At 41.4% G+C, this 16,230-nt stretch overlaps 1 protein-coding gene across 3 annotated transcripts in view; it reads right to left on the bottom strand.

Moving 5' to 3' along the window:
- Positions 1-16,230, bottom strand: part of LOC117508797 (pannexin-1-like) — a 58,547-nt gene that overhangs the window by 11,239 nt on the left and 31,078 nt on the right. For all 3 annotated transcript variants that reach the window (XM_034168627.1, XM_034168628.1, XM_034168629.1), the window contains 3 exons: positions 9,473-9,751; positions 8,965-9,187; positions 5,566-5,815 (listed from right to left, as the gene is read on the bottom strand). In XM_034168627.1, the coding sequence (XP_034024518.1) occupies positions 5,566-5,815; positions 8,965-9,187; positions 9,473-9,751 (752 nt within the window). The remainder of the gene's footprint in view (positions 1-5,565; positions 5,816-8,964; positions 9,188-9,472; positions 9,752-16,230) is intronic.

Raw genomic sequence — 16,230 nt, 5'->3', positions numbered from 1 at the left:
CATCCATCCCACTTTGGATGGAGCAGCTCTCATTTCTAGAAATCTGGCCAATTTTCTTAAATCCTCCAAACCGTGACTATCCAGGGTTGGGACCAGGAAGCAGAGTTGTAGTCTTACACACCTCTCTGCAGCTTCTCTCCCCCTGCCATCCCCTCATTACCCCATCCCCGTAGAGACGGTGCCTGCTCCCAGACTACCAATAACCAGCAAAAATCTATTTAAGCATAAAAATTCAAAAAGAAAAAATAATATAGCACCTTCAACTGCACCACAGACTAAAACAGTTAAATGTGGTCTATTAAACATTAGGTCTCTCTCTTCTAAGTCCCTGTTGGTAATGATATAATAATTGATCAACATATTGATTTATTCTGCCTTACAGAAACCTGGTTACAGCAGGATGAATATGTTAGTTTAAATGAGTCAACACCCCCGAGTCACACTAACTGTCAGAATGCTCGTAGCACGGGCCGGGGCGGAGGATTAGCAGCAATCTTCCATTCCAGCTTATTAATTAATCAAAAACCCAGACAGAGCTTTAATTCATTTGAAAGCTTGACTCTTAGTCTTGTCCATCCAAATTGGAAGTCCCAAAAACCAGTTTTATTTGTTATTATCTATCGTCCACCTGGTCGTTACTGTGAGTTTCTCTGTGAATTTTCAGACCTTTTGTCTGACTTAGTGCTTAGCTCAGATAAGATAATTATAGTGGGCGATTTTAACATCCACACAGATGCTGAGAATGACAGCCTCAACACTGCATTTAATCTGTTATTAGACTCAATTGGCTTTGCTCAAAAAGTAAATGAGTCCACCCACCACTTTAATCATATCTTAGATCTTGTTCTGACTTATGGTATGGAAATAGAAGACTTAACAGTATTCCCTGAAAACTCCCTTCTGTCTGATCATTTCTTAATAACATTTACATTTACTCTGATGGACTACCCAGCAGTGGGGAATAAGTTTCATTACACTAGAAGTCTTTCAGAAAGCGCTGTAACTAGGTTTAAGGATATGATTCCTTCTTTATGTTCTCTAATGCCATATACCAACACAGTGCAGAGTAGCTACCTAAACTCTGTAAGTGAGATAGAGTATCTCGTCAATAGTTTTACATCCTCATTGAAGACAACTTTAGATGCTGTAGCTCCTCTAAAAAAGAGAGCTTTAAATCAGAAGTGCCTGACTCCGTGGTATAACTCACAAACTCGCAGCTTAAAGCAGATAACCCGTAAGTTGGAGAGGAAATGGCGTCTCACTAATTTAGAAGATCTTCACTTAGCCTGGAAAAAGAGTCTGTTGCTCTATAAAAAAGCCCTCCGTAAAGCTAGGACATCTTTCTACTCATCACTAATTGAAGAAAATAAGAACAACCCCAGGTTTCTTTTCAGCACTGTAGCCAGGCTGACAAAGAGTCAGAGCTCTATTGAGCTGAGTATTCCATTAACTTTAATTAGTAATGACTTCATGACTTTCTTTGCTAACAAAATTTTAACTATTAGAGAAAAAATTACTCATAACCATCCCAAAGACGTATTGTTATCTTTGGCTGCTTTCAGTGATGCCGGTATTTGGTTAGACTCTTTCTCTCCGATTGTTCTGTCTGAGTTATTCTCATTAGTTACTTCATCCAAACCATCAACATGTTTATTAGACCCCATTCCTACCAGGCTGCTCAAGGAAGCCCTACCATTATTTAATGCTTTGATCTTAAATATGATCAATCTATCTTTGTTAGTTGGCTATGTACCACAGGCTTTTAAGGTGGCAGTAATTAAACCATTACTTAAAAAGCCATCACTTGACCCAGCTATCTTAGCTAATTATAGGCCAATCTCCAACCTTCCTTTTCTCTCAAAAATTCTTGAAAGGGTAGTTGTAAAACAGCTAACTGATCATCTGCAGAGGAATGGTCTATTTGAAGAGTTTCAGTCAGGTTTTAGAATTCATCATAGTACAGAAACAGCATTAGTGAAGGTTACAATTCAATTTGTTCATGTAAATGGGGAATCTTCTTCACAGACTAAAGTTAATTATGGAGTTCCACAAGGTTCTGTGCTAGGACCAATTTTATTCACTTTATACATGCTTCCCTTAGGCAGTATTATTAGACGGTATTGCTTAACGTTTCATTGTTACGCAGATGATACCCAGCTTTATCTATCCATGAAGCCAGAGGACACACACCAATTAGCTAAACTGCAGGATTGTCTTACAGACATAAAGACATGGATGACCTCTAATTTCCTGCTTTTAAACTCAGATAAAACTGAAGTTATTGTACTTGGCCCCACAAATCTTAGAAACATGGTGTCTAACCAGATCCTTACTCTGGATGGCATTACCCTGACCTCTAGTAATACTGTGAGAAATCTTGGAGTCATTTTTGATCAGGATATGTCATTCAAAGCGCATATTAAACAAATATGTAGGACTGCTTTTTTGCATTTACGCAATATCTCTAAAATCAGAAAGGTCTTGTCTCAGAGTGATGCTGAAAAACTAATTCATGCATTTATTTCCTCTAGGCTGGACTATTGTAATTCATTATTATCAGGTTGTCCTAAACGTTCCCTAAAAAGCCTTCAGTTAATTCAAAATGCTGCAGCTAGAGTACTGACGGGGACTAGAAGGAGAGAGCATATCTCACCCATATTGGCCTCTCTTCATTGGCTTCCTGTTAATTCTAGAATAGAATTTAAAATTCTTCTTCTTACTTATAAGGTTTTGAATAATCAGGTCCCATCTTATCTTAGGGACCTCGTAGTACCATATCACCCCAATAGAGCGCTTCGCTCTCAGACTGCAGGCTTACTTGTAGTTCCTAGGGTTTGTAAGAGTAGAATGGGAGGCAGAGCCTTCAGCTTTCAGGCTCCTCTCCTGTGGAACCAGCTCCCAATTCAGATCAGGGAGACAGACACCCTCTCTACTTTTAAGATTAGGCTTAAAACTTTCCTTTTTGCTAAAGCTTATAGTTAGGGCTGGATCAGGTGACCCTGAACCATCCCTTAGTTATGCTGCTATAGACGTAGACTGCTGGGGGGTTCCCATGATGCACTGTTTCTTTCTCTTTTTGCTCTGTATGCACCACTCTGCATTTAATCATTAGTGATCGATCTCTGCTCCCCTCCACAGCATGTCTTTTTCCTGGTTCTCTCCCTCAACCCCAACCAGTCCCAGCAGAAGACTGCCCCTCCCTGAGCCTGGTTCTGCTGGGGTTTCTTCCTGTTAAAAGGGAGTTTTTCCTTCCCACTGTAGCCAAGTGCTTGCTCACAGGGGGTCGTTTTGACCGTCGGGGTTTTACATAATTATTGTATGGCCTTGCCTTACAATATAAAGAGCCTTGGGGCAACTGTTTGTTGTGATTTGGCGCTATATAAAAAAATTGATTGATTGATTGATTGTTTCCCATGTAACAATAAGAAATATACTCAAAACCTGGATTAATCTTTTTAGTCACATAGCACTACTATTATTCTGAGCACTACTGTACGTTTGGTACTTTTCTCGACTCATGCTGCCTGGTGACACAGCTGCAGTCAGAATCGTAATTTTGCCTCATTTGATCTTGTGTTGTACAATCCCACTAAACCTCATTTCACATTAATTTGTTTGGCACATTCATATTTGGTCAGTAATGCTGATTGTTGGTGGCTTTAAGATCAATATAATTTACCTTTCAGATCCACTCAGTAAAGGATTTAGGTGGTTGAAGATGTTCAATCAAGCTGTGCAGTGACCAACAATACTTTAGATTTGGTCGTGGCCCCATGGTGTTGTCACGTCTCTTGCACCAACTGTATGTAATAATCCGTTCATTTGCTTCAGGACATCATTGTCCTGTCAATGTGTGATGATGTCCTTATATCATTAAAACATCCCAGTTCTACAACTATGAAAGAAATCTGTTCTCACTGGGCAGCTTCCCTCCCACATCTGTGGGTTAATTTATTGGGTTGCTGGTGTGCAGACACAATGGTTAATTCTTAAAGGGTAACTGTTATGTCTCGAGTCCCACTGACACATCAGTTGGCCGGCAATACGACTCTTTTACGAGCATGTCGTATCTGCGTTATTTTTTGACAGATATTCATGCTTTTATTTTATAGAATTAACAAATTTTAAAAAATGAAAATTTTGCCATTGGAAATTGTGTCATTACGTTGTTTGTCCAGCAGAGAACGCTCCTACATCATTGTCTACAACGCTGTCAGGCATAGATGGATCCCATAACGGCCATATTAGCTACAAGAAACAGAGGCAAAGTGTTAAGCTGCCATTTATTTTCAGTCAGACAAATTGACAAGAGACAAATTGTCACTGTGCTCCAGCTAGTCAAAGCCGAAACAGACGCAAAATCTGTTTTTGCAAACAGATTTGCAAATGTGACTGCCAATCCAAGTGAAGACAGCGTGATAGCATTGTGACGTCCAAGTCCTCTGTGATGACATATGGCCTGCCCCAGGGTTCTGTTTTAGGACCCTTATCGATTTCACTTTATATGGCACCCCCTGAACACATCCTATACTTTCCTTTAACCTACACATTAGGGAGATTACAAATAATGCCTTTTTTCATTTACAGCATGTAGCAACGATTTCGCCTATTATTTCCATTTCTAATGCATAGACATTGGTTTGTGCTTTTGTTTCATCTCAAATCACTCACTGTAATGTACTTGTATTTTTCTGGCTTGCTGCACACTACTATTAGAAGTCTTCAATTGTTTCAGAATACGGCTACCAGATTGTGCTCTGCATTGCCAGAATATATGATTACTATGTGGTATAGAGGTAAAGAAAACATTAGCAAGCCAAAGATGCCAGCTGACATAAGACCGTCTGATTTAGTAGAGTGTTTTAATTAGGATTTAAGACATCTTTCCTCACAAACCTATGAAAAATACATCAATGCCAGTAGGTTGGGTCTGGTTATCAGATAGGGATTAGTCTGTCTGGTTAAATTTCTGTGGTTGGCTACTGTAAAGTGAGTGGTTATTGTATATATTTTAAGTTACGTTTGTTTTAAAACCATACTTGCATTTTAATGTACTGTTATTTATGGATGTGTTTCTTTAATTACAAGAGCACTTCGAAATGTATAATCTGCACCAGAAAGTGCTGTACAAATAAAGTTTCCACTTTTCACAAAACACACACACACACACACTCCACCAGTTTGAGACACCTTGCCATCTGTCAAATAAGTGAACATAGAACATCTAGTTCTCCTACATAGACAGCAAGTCCTATGTAGGCCCTGAGGCCAGTTGGGGTTCATGCTTATCCCTAGATTCCTTAGTGTGAAGTAGATTAGAGTCTACAACTCTCCCTGAATAGGCTTAAGTCCATCATAGGTTACTTCCCGAGCCAAGACCTGTACCCAGTTACAGCTCTGTGGACCAAAACAATGCAGACAAAGTGTCTTGTTCAAAGACACAGATAGTGTGACAAGGAATCAAACCCAGGTCTACTAGTAGCCCAACTCCTATTGCACTGATCTGTGTCAACAGTACGTACAAAACCTTTGACTGAGCCCTAGCCCCGTCTTCACTGTGCTCACCTTTCATTTCTGTTTCCATCCTGGTGTTTGGACTTTTGGAGTTGCTGCTTGTTCTACTGTCAGACAGAGCGAGTCCATCGGGAGAATCAAGTGCAGCATTGTTTTTGCCTTGATCCTCCTTTTCTGCAGGTTGAGGCACTTTTTTTCCATCTACAGTGTCCATCTTAACCACACAAAGAGTCTGCAGCAGACCCATAGCATCAAAATTTTCTCCACCACATTCACCTTGTTTTCGCAGTAACTCCAGCACCTACATTTAGAAAGGCAAAAATAGATTAAATTTACATAACTTTTTTTTTTGTGACTTCGGGGAAGAAGCAGATCATTCTGATGACACGCGTTACAATTATAGACCAACTTACAGTAGTGTTCAGAATAATAGTAGTGCTATGTGACTAGAAAGATTAATCCAGGTTTTGATTATATTTCTTGTTACATGGGAAATAAGGTACCAGTAGATTCAATAGAGTCTCACAAATCCAAAACAACCAAGCATTCATGATATGCACATTTTAAGGCTATCAAATTGGGCTATTCGTAAAAAAAGTAGAAAAGTGGGTGTTCACAATAATAGTAGCATCTGCTGTTGACGCTACAAACTCAAAACTATTTTGTTCAGACTGCTTTTTTTTTAGAAATCCTGTGAATCACTAAACTAGTATTTAGTTGTATGACCACAGTTTTTCACGATTTCTTCACATCTGCGAGCAGGGGCGGTCCTGGAGGCAGGCCGGGACGGCATCGCGCGGGGGGGGTTCGTGGTTACAACGCGCTCAACTTTTGTTCAGAATCATCTTCTTATCACTGGTAATGACGCGGCTTTCCCCTCACTCATTCAGCAGCTTCACAGTGCTTTAAACAGTGTGGACGCTGAGCGTCTACAGACTTCAATAGCGACACAAAGACTGCAGCGAAACGAGATGAGTCATTGGATAAATGCTGGGCTTTGTCCCGCCCATCGGACGCTCAGCATGTCTGGGGGTCTATGGGGCAGTGGGCTGGCCTTGGCTGGCCCGGAAGCTCATCTTCTGCATGATGATTGGATGATGTCTGAGGCTGAATCCCTTTTTGATAGACAGCAAAATGAGCGAATCAGCGATCTTTTGGTGTAAACATCCATGGGAGCATTTTTTAATTTTCATTCTGTTCTGAGTTGAACCGGAGACTTTCCTAATCCTCTTACCGGCATTTTCTTTGTTAAAAATGACTAGCGACAAATCAAGCTTCTATTTCTGGTGGGTTTTTTTGTAGCTGCTTGTGTTTGGAGACTGACTTCTATCACTCTTTCTGACTTCTATCGCAGTTTCTGTCCCTACCGAGCAGCGGGTGCTGCTGAGCTCCTCCACCGTCACAAAGCACTCACAGGCGGACACACTTCACACTAGCCTCGCGCCAGTCCCAGCTAGCTAGCTAGCAAGCTGCACATAATGGCAGACAATTTGAATGTTGTGGACCGGATTTTGGCGAAGCCATTTGATAGTCTTCCTTACGAAGAAGCCATGGCTGCTGTCATGGCTTCAGCTCTCAATCCCGTGCAATGTTTGTGCATTGCTATGCACACAGACTGAATCTGGTTCTGTCTCAGGGGGCTAAATGCTTATCTAGGTGCAGAATATTTTTTGCATCACTCTGGTTTTGCCACATTTTTCTCAAAATTCACAAAGAGGATGTCTTTTCTTGAGTCTGCAGGCTGCTCAAGGTTGCCCAGAAATGCTCCTACTCAATGGAATTTCACATCATGGATAGTGAGCACTGTGGCAAACAATTATGATGCCCTCCTGCAAACTTTTGAGATGATCATTGCAGACAAGTCCATGGATGATGACACATTAGACTGTGCCAATTTCTTTGTGTTTGTTATTGCAGTAGTCATTAAAACCGGAAATTTGTTCTTGAAAATAGCTGTTGTGAGTTAATTTGTGGGATTGTGGGTGTTCTGGACGAAGTTAGTGTTTTCATAGGTGGTGGGGCGGAGGTGGTGTGCGTGGGGGGGAGCACGCAGGGGGGTTTCGCCCGGGGAGTAAATCACTCTAGGACCGCCACTGTCTGTGAGGCATTAATTTTGTTGGTTTGGAACCAAGATTTTGCTCGTTTACAAGTGTGCTTGGGGTCACTGTCTCGTTGAAACACCCATTTCAAGGGCATGTCCTCTTCAGCATAAGGCAACAAGACCTCTTAAAGGATTTTGACATATCCAAACTGATCCATGATACCTGGTATGCGATATATAGGCCCAACACCATAGTAGGAGAAACATGCCCATATCATGATGCTTGCACCACCATGCTTCACTGTCTTCACTGTGAACTGTGGCTTGAATTCAGAGTTTGGGGGTCGTCTCACAAACTGTCTGCGGCCCTTGGACCCAAAAACAACAATTTTACTCTCATCAGTCCACAAACTATTCCTCCATTTCTCTTTAGGCCAGTTGATGTGTTATTTGGCAAATTGTAACCTCTTCTGCACATAGTAGAGAAGCTTGAATCTTCGACTGGACTGGGTTGCTTGACGCGAGGACGTTTCGCTTCAAATCGCAGAAGCTTCCTCAGCTAAAATTCTTGCTCTGGTAGTCTGTCTTCTAAGACAGAAGACAGACTACAGTCGAAGATTCAAGCTTCTCTACTATGGAAACCACCTGGATAACTGAGAGCCTACTTTCTGAACATGTGCAGAAACTCTTCGGCACATGTCTTTTATTTAACAGAGGGACTTTGCGGGGGACTCTTGCAAATAAATTAGCTTCACACAGGCGTCTTCTGTCACAGCACTTACAGGTAACTCCAGACTCTTTGATCATCCTGGAGCTGATCAATGGCTGAGCCTTTGCCATTCTGGTTATTCTTCTATCCATTTTGATGGTTGTTTTCCATTTTCTTCCACGCGTCTCTGGTTTTTTTGTTCATTTTAAAGCATTGGAGATCATTGTAGATGAACAGCCTATAATTTTTTGCACCTGCGTACAAGTTTTACCCTCTCCAATCAACTTTTTAATCAAACTACGCTGTTCTTCTGAACAATGTCTTGAATGTTCCATTTTCCTCAGGCTTTCAAAGAGAAACGCATGTTCAACAGGTGCTGGCTTCATCCTTACATAGGGGACACCTGATTCACACCTGTTTGTTCCACAGAATTGACAAACTCACTGACTGAATGCCACACTACTGTTATTGTGAACACACCCTTTTCTACTTTTTTTTTTTTATTAATAGCCCAATTTCATAGCCTTAAGAGTGTGCATATCATGAATGCTTGGTCTTGTTGGATTTGTGAGACTCTACTGAATCTACTGGTACCTTGTTTCTCATGTAACAATAAGAAATATACTCAAAACCTGGATTAATCTTTTTAGTCACATAGCACTACTATTATTCTGAACACTACTGTATCAAGCCCAAATACCTTGATGTATTTGTAGGACTTCAGTTCACTGATATTCTCCTCAAGGAAGAGCAGATACAGAGTAAGGTCGTCCCTTTGGCCACCGGGAGTTGGGAGAATGCTCACGGTGGGTAGTGACTGGTAGGTTTCCAGGAAATGGGCATATCCATGGCACAAGAGTGGGCGGAGACTGGAATAGATCACCACAGGAATAAGTCCAGTGAAGATGACCAAGTTGACAAGGCTGAAAACAAAGTCAAACAGAATTATTCGTATTTCAAACATGGCCAAGTGGTTGGTGCACTTTGTTTTGGCGCAGAAGATTCCTGGTTCAAATCCCACCCCTGCCACATCCTGCGTAAAACTTGTGCCAATTAAACATGCAGATCCACCTCGGATTTGTTGTGGCGACCCCGCAGCAAAATAAGGGAGCAGTCGAAGGACTTACTTTACCAAGAGCTGAAGATAAAGTAAAGGTAATGGGGTTGTTAAAGGGGGGAATCAAACTCAGCTGTGACTGGACAAATACCTGAGCAAAGAGAAGATGCCGACAGCGATGAGTTTACACTGCACTTTCTCAGGGACTGTGGGGTCAGAAGTGAGCAGGCCAACACGCAGTTTGCATCCAAACTCGTCAGTGACGGAGGCCAAGCGGAGGTAGTAGCCCAGGTAGATGCAGGCACACAGCAACGTGATCAGAGTCAGGCCACGACACAACAGGTAGTAAAGCAGCAGCACACGAGAACAACGTTTGGTTGCCAGGAAGTTCTCCATCAGCGGGTAATTGAAACAGCCCTCTGTGGGGTCACTGGGCGAGGAAGCAGAAATACAGGTGAAAGAATAAAAACATGATGTGGCAGCAGAAATGGTCATAATTAGGAATATGACAATTTATCATATAAAATAATATTGTGATAATATGCATTGTCCTGCAATAGACTGGCGGCTTGTCCGAGGTGTACCCCTCTTTGGACACTGGTCATTGTAGCAAGTACAATGAAAGGTAAGGTGCAAGCCTTTCAGTGCAAATATGAAACAAAGTAAACCACACACAGACTTAAAAGGTCTGGGGAAGAAAATAAAATAAACATAAAATTTAACAGAGTGACAATGTGTGTTCAAAGTACAAATTAAAGAAAGGAAAAAAGTACGTAGTAGCAAAAAAGAGATTGTACATAAAAAAGAATAGTATGTAATGTCTTCTTGTGCAATGACCACCGGGACCCTTTCCTGGAATAAGTGGGTTTAGGAAATGGATGGTTAACTACTTCTGGCCAAAATTAAATGAGAAAAAAGTAAATAGTGCAACACAGAAGTCAAAGTTTGGGTGCTGGCTTTCTTATAGGGGCAGGGGTCAAGGTTGTGGGGATGTAGATTCCATATTGCTCATGTCTGACCTTCCGGCTGTGTGTTAAGGGGCTTGGAAGCGGGTTTGGAATGGCATTATCATGAAGCGAGGGAGGAGTTGTCTTCATCTTAGTTTTAGGGATTCCCAACTTGGTGGTCTACACCATGTTGACGCCTCCCCTTGTGTTGAACACATTGGACACGTCCAATGCAGCGGGGGAGGGGGGGGGGATTTCTATGCCACTATCTACCTTTTTGAAGGCATGGTTTTTTCAATCACTTTTTTCCCCCCACTCATGGGTAGTGGTTGTGTGAAGTCATTTATTGTCAAACAATTGTGTTTACTCTTTTTAAATCACAATGACAACAGAAACTAACCAAATGACCCTGATCAGACATTTACATATCCTGGTGATTTCGCCCTAATAACATGCACACAAGTTCACACAAACTGATTTCAATGGCTACAAAAGGTAGCCATCCTCACCTGTGATCTGTCTGCTTGTAATCAGTGTGTGTGTATAAAAGGTCAGTGAGTTTCTGGGCTCCTGACAGACCCTTGCATCTTTCATCCAGTGCTTCACTGACGTTTCTGGTTTCTAAGTCATGGGGAAAGCTAAAGTATTCTCAAGGGATCTGAGGGAAAAGGAGACTGAACTGTATAAGAGGAAAGGGATTTAAAAAGATATCCAAGGACTTAAGAATCCCAATCAGCAGTGTTCACACTCTAATCAAGAAGTTGAAAATGTGAAACCTAACCATGGTCAGGTTGACCAATAGAAATTTCAGCAACAGCTGCCAGGAAAATTGTTCGGAATGCAAAGAAACACCCACAAATAACTGCAGCTAAAACACAGGACTCACTGATACAAAGTGGTGTGGCTGTTTCAAGATACACAATAAGGAGGAATTTGAAGAAAAATGGGCTGCATGGTCAATTCGCAGAAGAAAGCCATTACTAGGCAAATGCCACCAAGTATCCCACTTAGAATACACCAAACAGCACAGAGAACAAGGTCATTTGGAGTGATGAGATCAAAATTGAACTTTTTGGCTGCTTCATTGATTCTCTGCTTCGCTGCTTTTCAGAAGTGGCAAGTCCGCTTCTTAACCCCTCTCAAACCCATTAAAAGATGTCAATCGTGAATCACTTTTGTGCAGATTAAAGTCACTAACTGGGACGCTTGTCTTGTTGCGGGCAAGAAACAACAACTGTCCTCCGTTCCATTTGTACCGCTCCAAATGCTGCGCCGCTCTCTGACAAGTCAAGTTAGAAAGACAGAGTTCAATCAGTATTAATAACTTCAAAGCGAATTGATGTTTTAAATAAAATTACACATGTTGTAATACAGACAACAAACCAAAACATTTTTTTCTTCCAAAATCAGATGTTGTCCGTGTTTTATGAATTACATCCTGACGTGCAGTGTAGCCAGCTGAGCTCAGCTCAGAGGGTATGGAGTTACATTCGTGTCATTAATATCTGAAAGTAAATGCTTTTGACAAAAACTACATATTTTGATCATTTCTATTTACGTCCAGAGATCAAGGATCCACCATGTACAGATTTTATAAGTGTCCAGAGACCAATTTCATATTACTTTAAGACTGAATGAAATGTTGTTGACATAGAAAACCTGTAAAGCCTACTTTTAGTACACAGAAAATTCGCAGGAGGTATTGATAAGGGAATCGATAAGCGGGATTGATAATGGCATTGATAAAATCTTATCAATACCCATCCCTAGAGAGGAGTCAAAGCCTATGATGAAAGGCACACCATTCCTAATGTGAGGCACGGAGGTGGATCGTTGATGTTTTGGAATGTGTGAGCTACAAAAGGCACAGGAAACTTGGTCAAAAATGATGGCAGGATGAATGCAGCATGTTATCAGAAAATACTGGAGGAAAATTTGCACTCATCAGCCTGGAAGCTGTGCATGAGCTGTAGTTCGACGTTCCAACATGTCAACAATCCAAAACACAAGGCCAAGTTGACCCGTCATTGGCTACAGCAGAATAAAGTGGAAGGTGATGGTCTAGTGGTTAAAGTGTTGGGCTTGAGACCCGAGGATCCTTGGTTCAAATCCCAGACTGACCGGAAAATCACTAAGGGCCCTTGGGCAAGGTCCTTAATCCCCTAGTTGCTCCCGGTGTGTAGTGAGTACCTTGTATGGCAGCACCCTCACATCGGGGTGAATGTGAGGCATTATTGTAAAGTGCTTTGAGCGTCTGATGCAGATGGAAAAGCGCTATATAAATGCAGTCCATTTAATAAAGTGAAGGTTCTGGAGTGGCCATCTCAGTCTCCTGACCTCAATATCATTGAGCCACTCTGGGGATCAAGCAAGACAGCCCAGGAATTCATAGGAACTGGAGGCGTTTTACCTAGAAGAATGGGCAGCTTTACCATCTGAGAAAATAAAGAGCCTCATCTACAAGTACCACAAAAGACTCCAACCTGTCATTGATGTTAAATGGGGCAATACATGGTATTAAGACCTGGGGAATGTAAACTTTTGATCAGGGTCATTTGGTTACTTTCTGTTGTCATTATGATTTAAAAAGAGTAAACACAGTTGTTTGACAATAAATGGCTTCACCAACAACTAACCACGAGTGAAAAAAGTTTTTTTTTGCGTTACCATTCATATTCTCTGAAAAATGGCCCCAAAAAAAAAAAAAAAAGTCCAGAGAGTCCAGCTCACCTGTCATCTCTGAAAACCAACACCTGCTGCTACACTTTAAAAAAAAAAAAAAAAAAAAAAAAAAGGCTCTTTAAACAGCAATTATTTTATTATTTGAAAAAAATAAAAAAATCTGTTTCCTTTTCTATTTTACCATTAAATGAATAAATCATTAAACACGTCCATGAAGTCAAAGTTTAGTCAAAATGACATTTGCACAGGTAGAAGCCCTGCCCCTATTGTGTATAATTTCAAAGCACAATCACTAGAATAGTCAAATTCAAATGTTAGAAATCACTCTGTCTTGATTACAACATTAAAAGCAATCACATAGTCAATGAGGACATAATTAAATGTTGAAATGACAATGAAATGGCCATATTTGATGGCCACGGGTAATAATTTCATCATGAGGTTTATGTCATTTTGAGAAATCCTAATTAACAGGCACACTGCAGTCATTCTTACATCATTTCTAGTTGTGTTAATAATTAATATTTATATTTACGGTGTCTTTTTTCCTGGTTGAAATGCAGATATGAATGAACGAATCTACCAGATTATAAATGTACACATTACTTTTCATGCTATTTTACTTGTCTAAAAATAAATGTCCAGCGTGTTCAATGCAAGGGGAGGCATCAAAATGATCAAATGGCGCATTCAGTGTGAAAGGCCCTTAATGGGTTTTAGAGCGATGGGCGACACGTTTAACGCCATGAATACGTTCAGTGTGAAAGGCCCTTTAGACTGCTCATTGCCATCAGCATTTGTTGGTTTGGGTTTATTTGTTAGAAGGTCATGGGATCCAGGGCTGTACAGTGCGAGCGTTTTGCTTGCATATTGCGCCTAAAATTTGATTGTGCGAGGAAAAAAAAATAAAATGGGCGCACGTGTGCGAAAATGTATTTCAACCCTTTCATTCGCATTTTGCTCCTAAAATAAATACAGTGGTCCCTCGCTAACGCGGTTCACCTTTCGCGGCCTATCGAGCCGTCCTGCCGTCATTTGAACGTTCAAACTTGGATAAGACGGCTGATTAAAACGGTGGCCGTCTTGTTCAAAGCCGTCTAAAATGCGCAGTTTACTGGAGGAGCTGTGTGTGTGTGTGTGTGTGTGTGTGTGTGCGCGCGCGCGCGGAGTCAACTCGCTGCAGACTGTGAACGGAGGCACGAGACGTTACATTCTGCTGAGAACCATCAGTGCACGTGACACAGTGAGCCCGGAGCAGAGAGAGCGGATTTTAACCCGAGTGAACATAAAAAAAAACCCAACAACAACAAAAACTACTTTTCTTTTCTCTGCTCTTTCTCTGCCGGTGTTTTTCTGACAGCACCGTGCTGTTGACACCATGTGCGCGTCAAAAATCCTTAAAAACATCCTTAAAAAAAAGACAACATATGAATGAACTGAGGAAAAATTACGCAAACACTGGATAAAAAAATAAAACCCTGCTGCAGTGATGTTCAGAGGCACAGATCACAAAAAGCAGGTGAGAACTCTGAACTTTAACAGCTGCTATTTTCCAAAGGTATTTATTTGTTCAATCTTAAGCGATGAGGAGAAATAAATGACTTCATCACACTAAATGAACTGGAGTCAGAATAAAAATACAAGCTGCTGATTTCTGTTATTTTCCAAAGTTATTATAAGCTGCAGCTATATGTTTTATTCATTTCAAAGTGAGTTACCTCTTATTTTATTCTGATTTATTTATACAAAAAATATGGGGAGTCAAATCAGCTTGCATTGTTCTGTTCAGTTTATATCAGTTTTCCTGCACATGTCCAGGTATTTTTCCTCTTTATAAGAGTTTGGTGTTTGCATTTGCACCACAGAGTTTTAAAACAATAAAATGTTCACACTTTTCTTTAAAGCAGTTCTGTAATTTCAGAAATGCAACAGAAACAACCACAAATCAGAAAAAGTTGGGACTATAAGTAAAATGAAGATAAAAATAAAAATGTTGCAGAGTTGTCTTGGTGGCTTCCCTCACTTGTCTCCTTCCAGCATGGACATTTAGTTTTTGAGAAATGCCTACCTGACACAGATTTACTATAAAGTACCACACTGTATTTCTGAATGATTGTACACGCAATAAAAATATAAACGCAACACTTTTGGTTTTGCTCCCATTTTGTATGAGATGAACTCAAAGATCTAAAACTTTTTCCACATACACAATATCACCATTTCCCTCAAATATTGTTCACAAACCAGTCTAAATCTGTGATAGTGAGCACTTCTCCTTTGCTGAGATAATCCATCCCACCTCACAGGTGTGCCATATCAAGATGCTGATTAGACACCATGATTAGTGCACAGGTGTGCCTTACACTGCCCACAATAAAAGGCCACTCTGAAAGGTGCAGTTTTATCACACAGCACAATGCCACAGATGTCGCAAGATTTGAGGGAGCGTGCAATTGGCATGCTGACAGCAGGAATGTCAACCAGAGCTGTTGCTCGTGTATTGAATGTTCATTTCTCTACCATAAGCCGTCTCCAAAGGCGTTTCAGAGAATTTGGCAGTACATCCAACCAGCCTCACAACCACAGACCACGTGTAACCACACCAGCCCAGGACATCCACATCCAGCATGTTCACCTCCAAGATCGCCTGAGACCAGCCACTCGGACAGCTGCTGAAACAATCGGTTTGCATAACCAAAGAATTTCTGCACAAACTGTCAGAAACCGTCTCAGGGAAGCTCGTCTGCATGCTCGTCGTCCTCATCGGGGTCTCGACCTGACTCCAAGTTCGTCGTCGTAACCGACTTGAGTGGGCAAATGCTCACATTCGCTGGTGTTTGGCACGTTGGAGAGGTGTTCTCTTCACGGATGATGTTCACACTGTCCAGGGCAGATGACAGACAGCATGTGTAGCGTCGTGTGGGTGAGCAGTTTTCTGATGTCAGTGATGTGGATCGAGTGGCCCATGGTGGAGGTGGGGTTATGGTATGGGCAGGCGTCTGTTATGGACGAAGAACACAGGTGCATTTTATTGATGGCATTTTGAATGCACAGAGATACCGTGATGAGATCCTGAGGCCCATTGTTGTGCCATACATCCAAGAACATCACCTCATGTTGCAGCAGGATAATGCACGGCCCCATGTTGCAAGGATCTGTACACAATTCTTGGAAGCTGAAAATGTCCCAGTTCTTGCATGGCCGGCATACTCACCGGACATGTCACCCATTGAGCATGTTTGGGATGCTCTGGACCGGCGTATACGACAGCGTGTACCAG

Source organism: Thalassophryne amazonica, chromosome 4 (genome assembly GCF_902500255.1).
Source record: "Thalassophryne amazonica chromosome 4, fThaAma1.1, whole genome shotgun sequence".
Classification (NCBI taxonomy): Eukaryota; Metazoa; Chordata; class Actinopteri; order Batrachoidiformes; family Batrachoididae; genus Thalassophryne; species Thalassophryne amazonica.
Note: the sequence above shows the minus strand (reverse complement) of the source record. Positions and strands in the feature narration are given on the sequence as shown.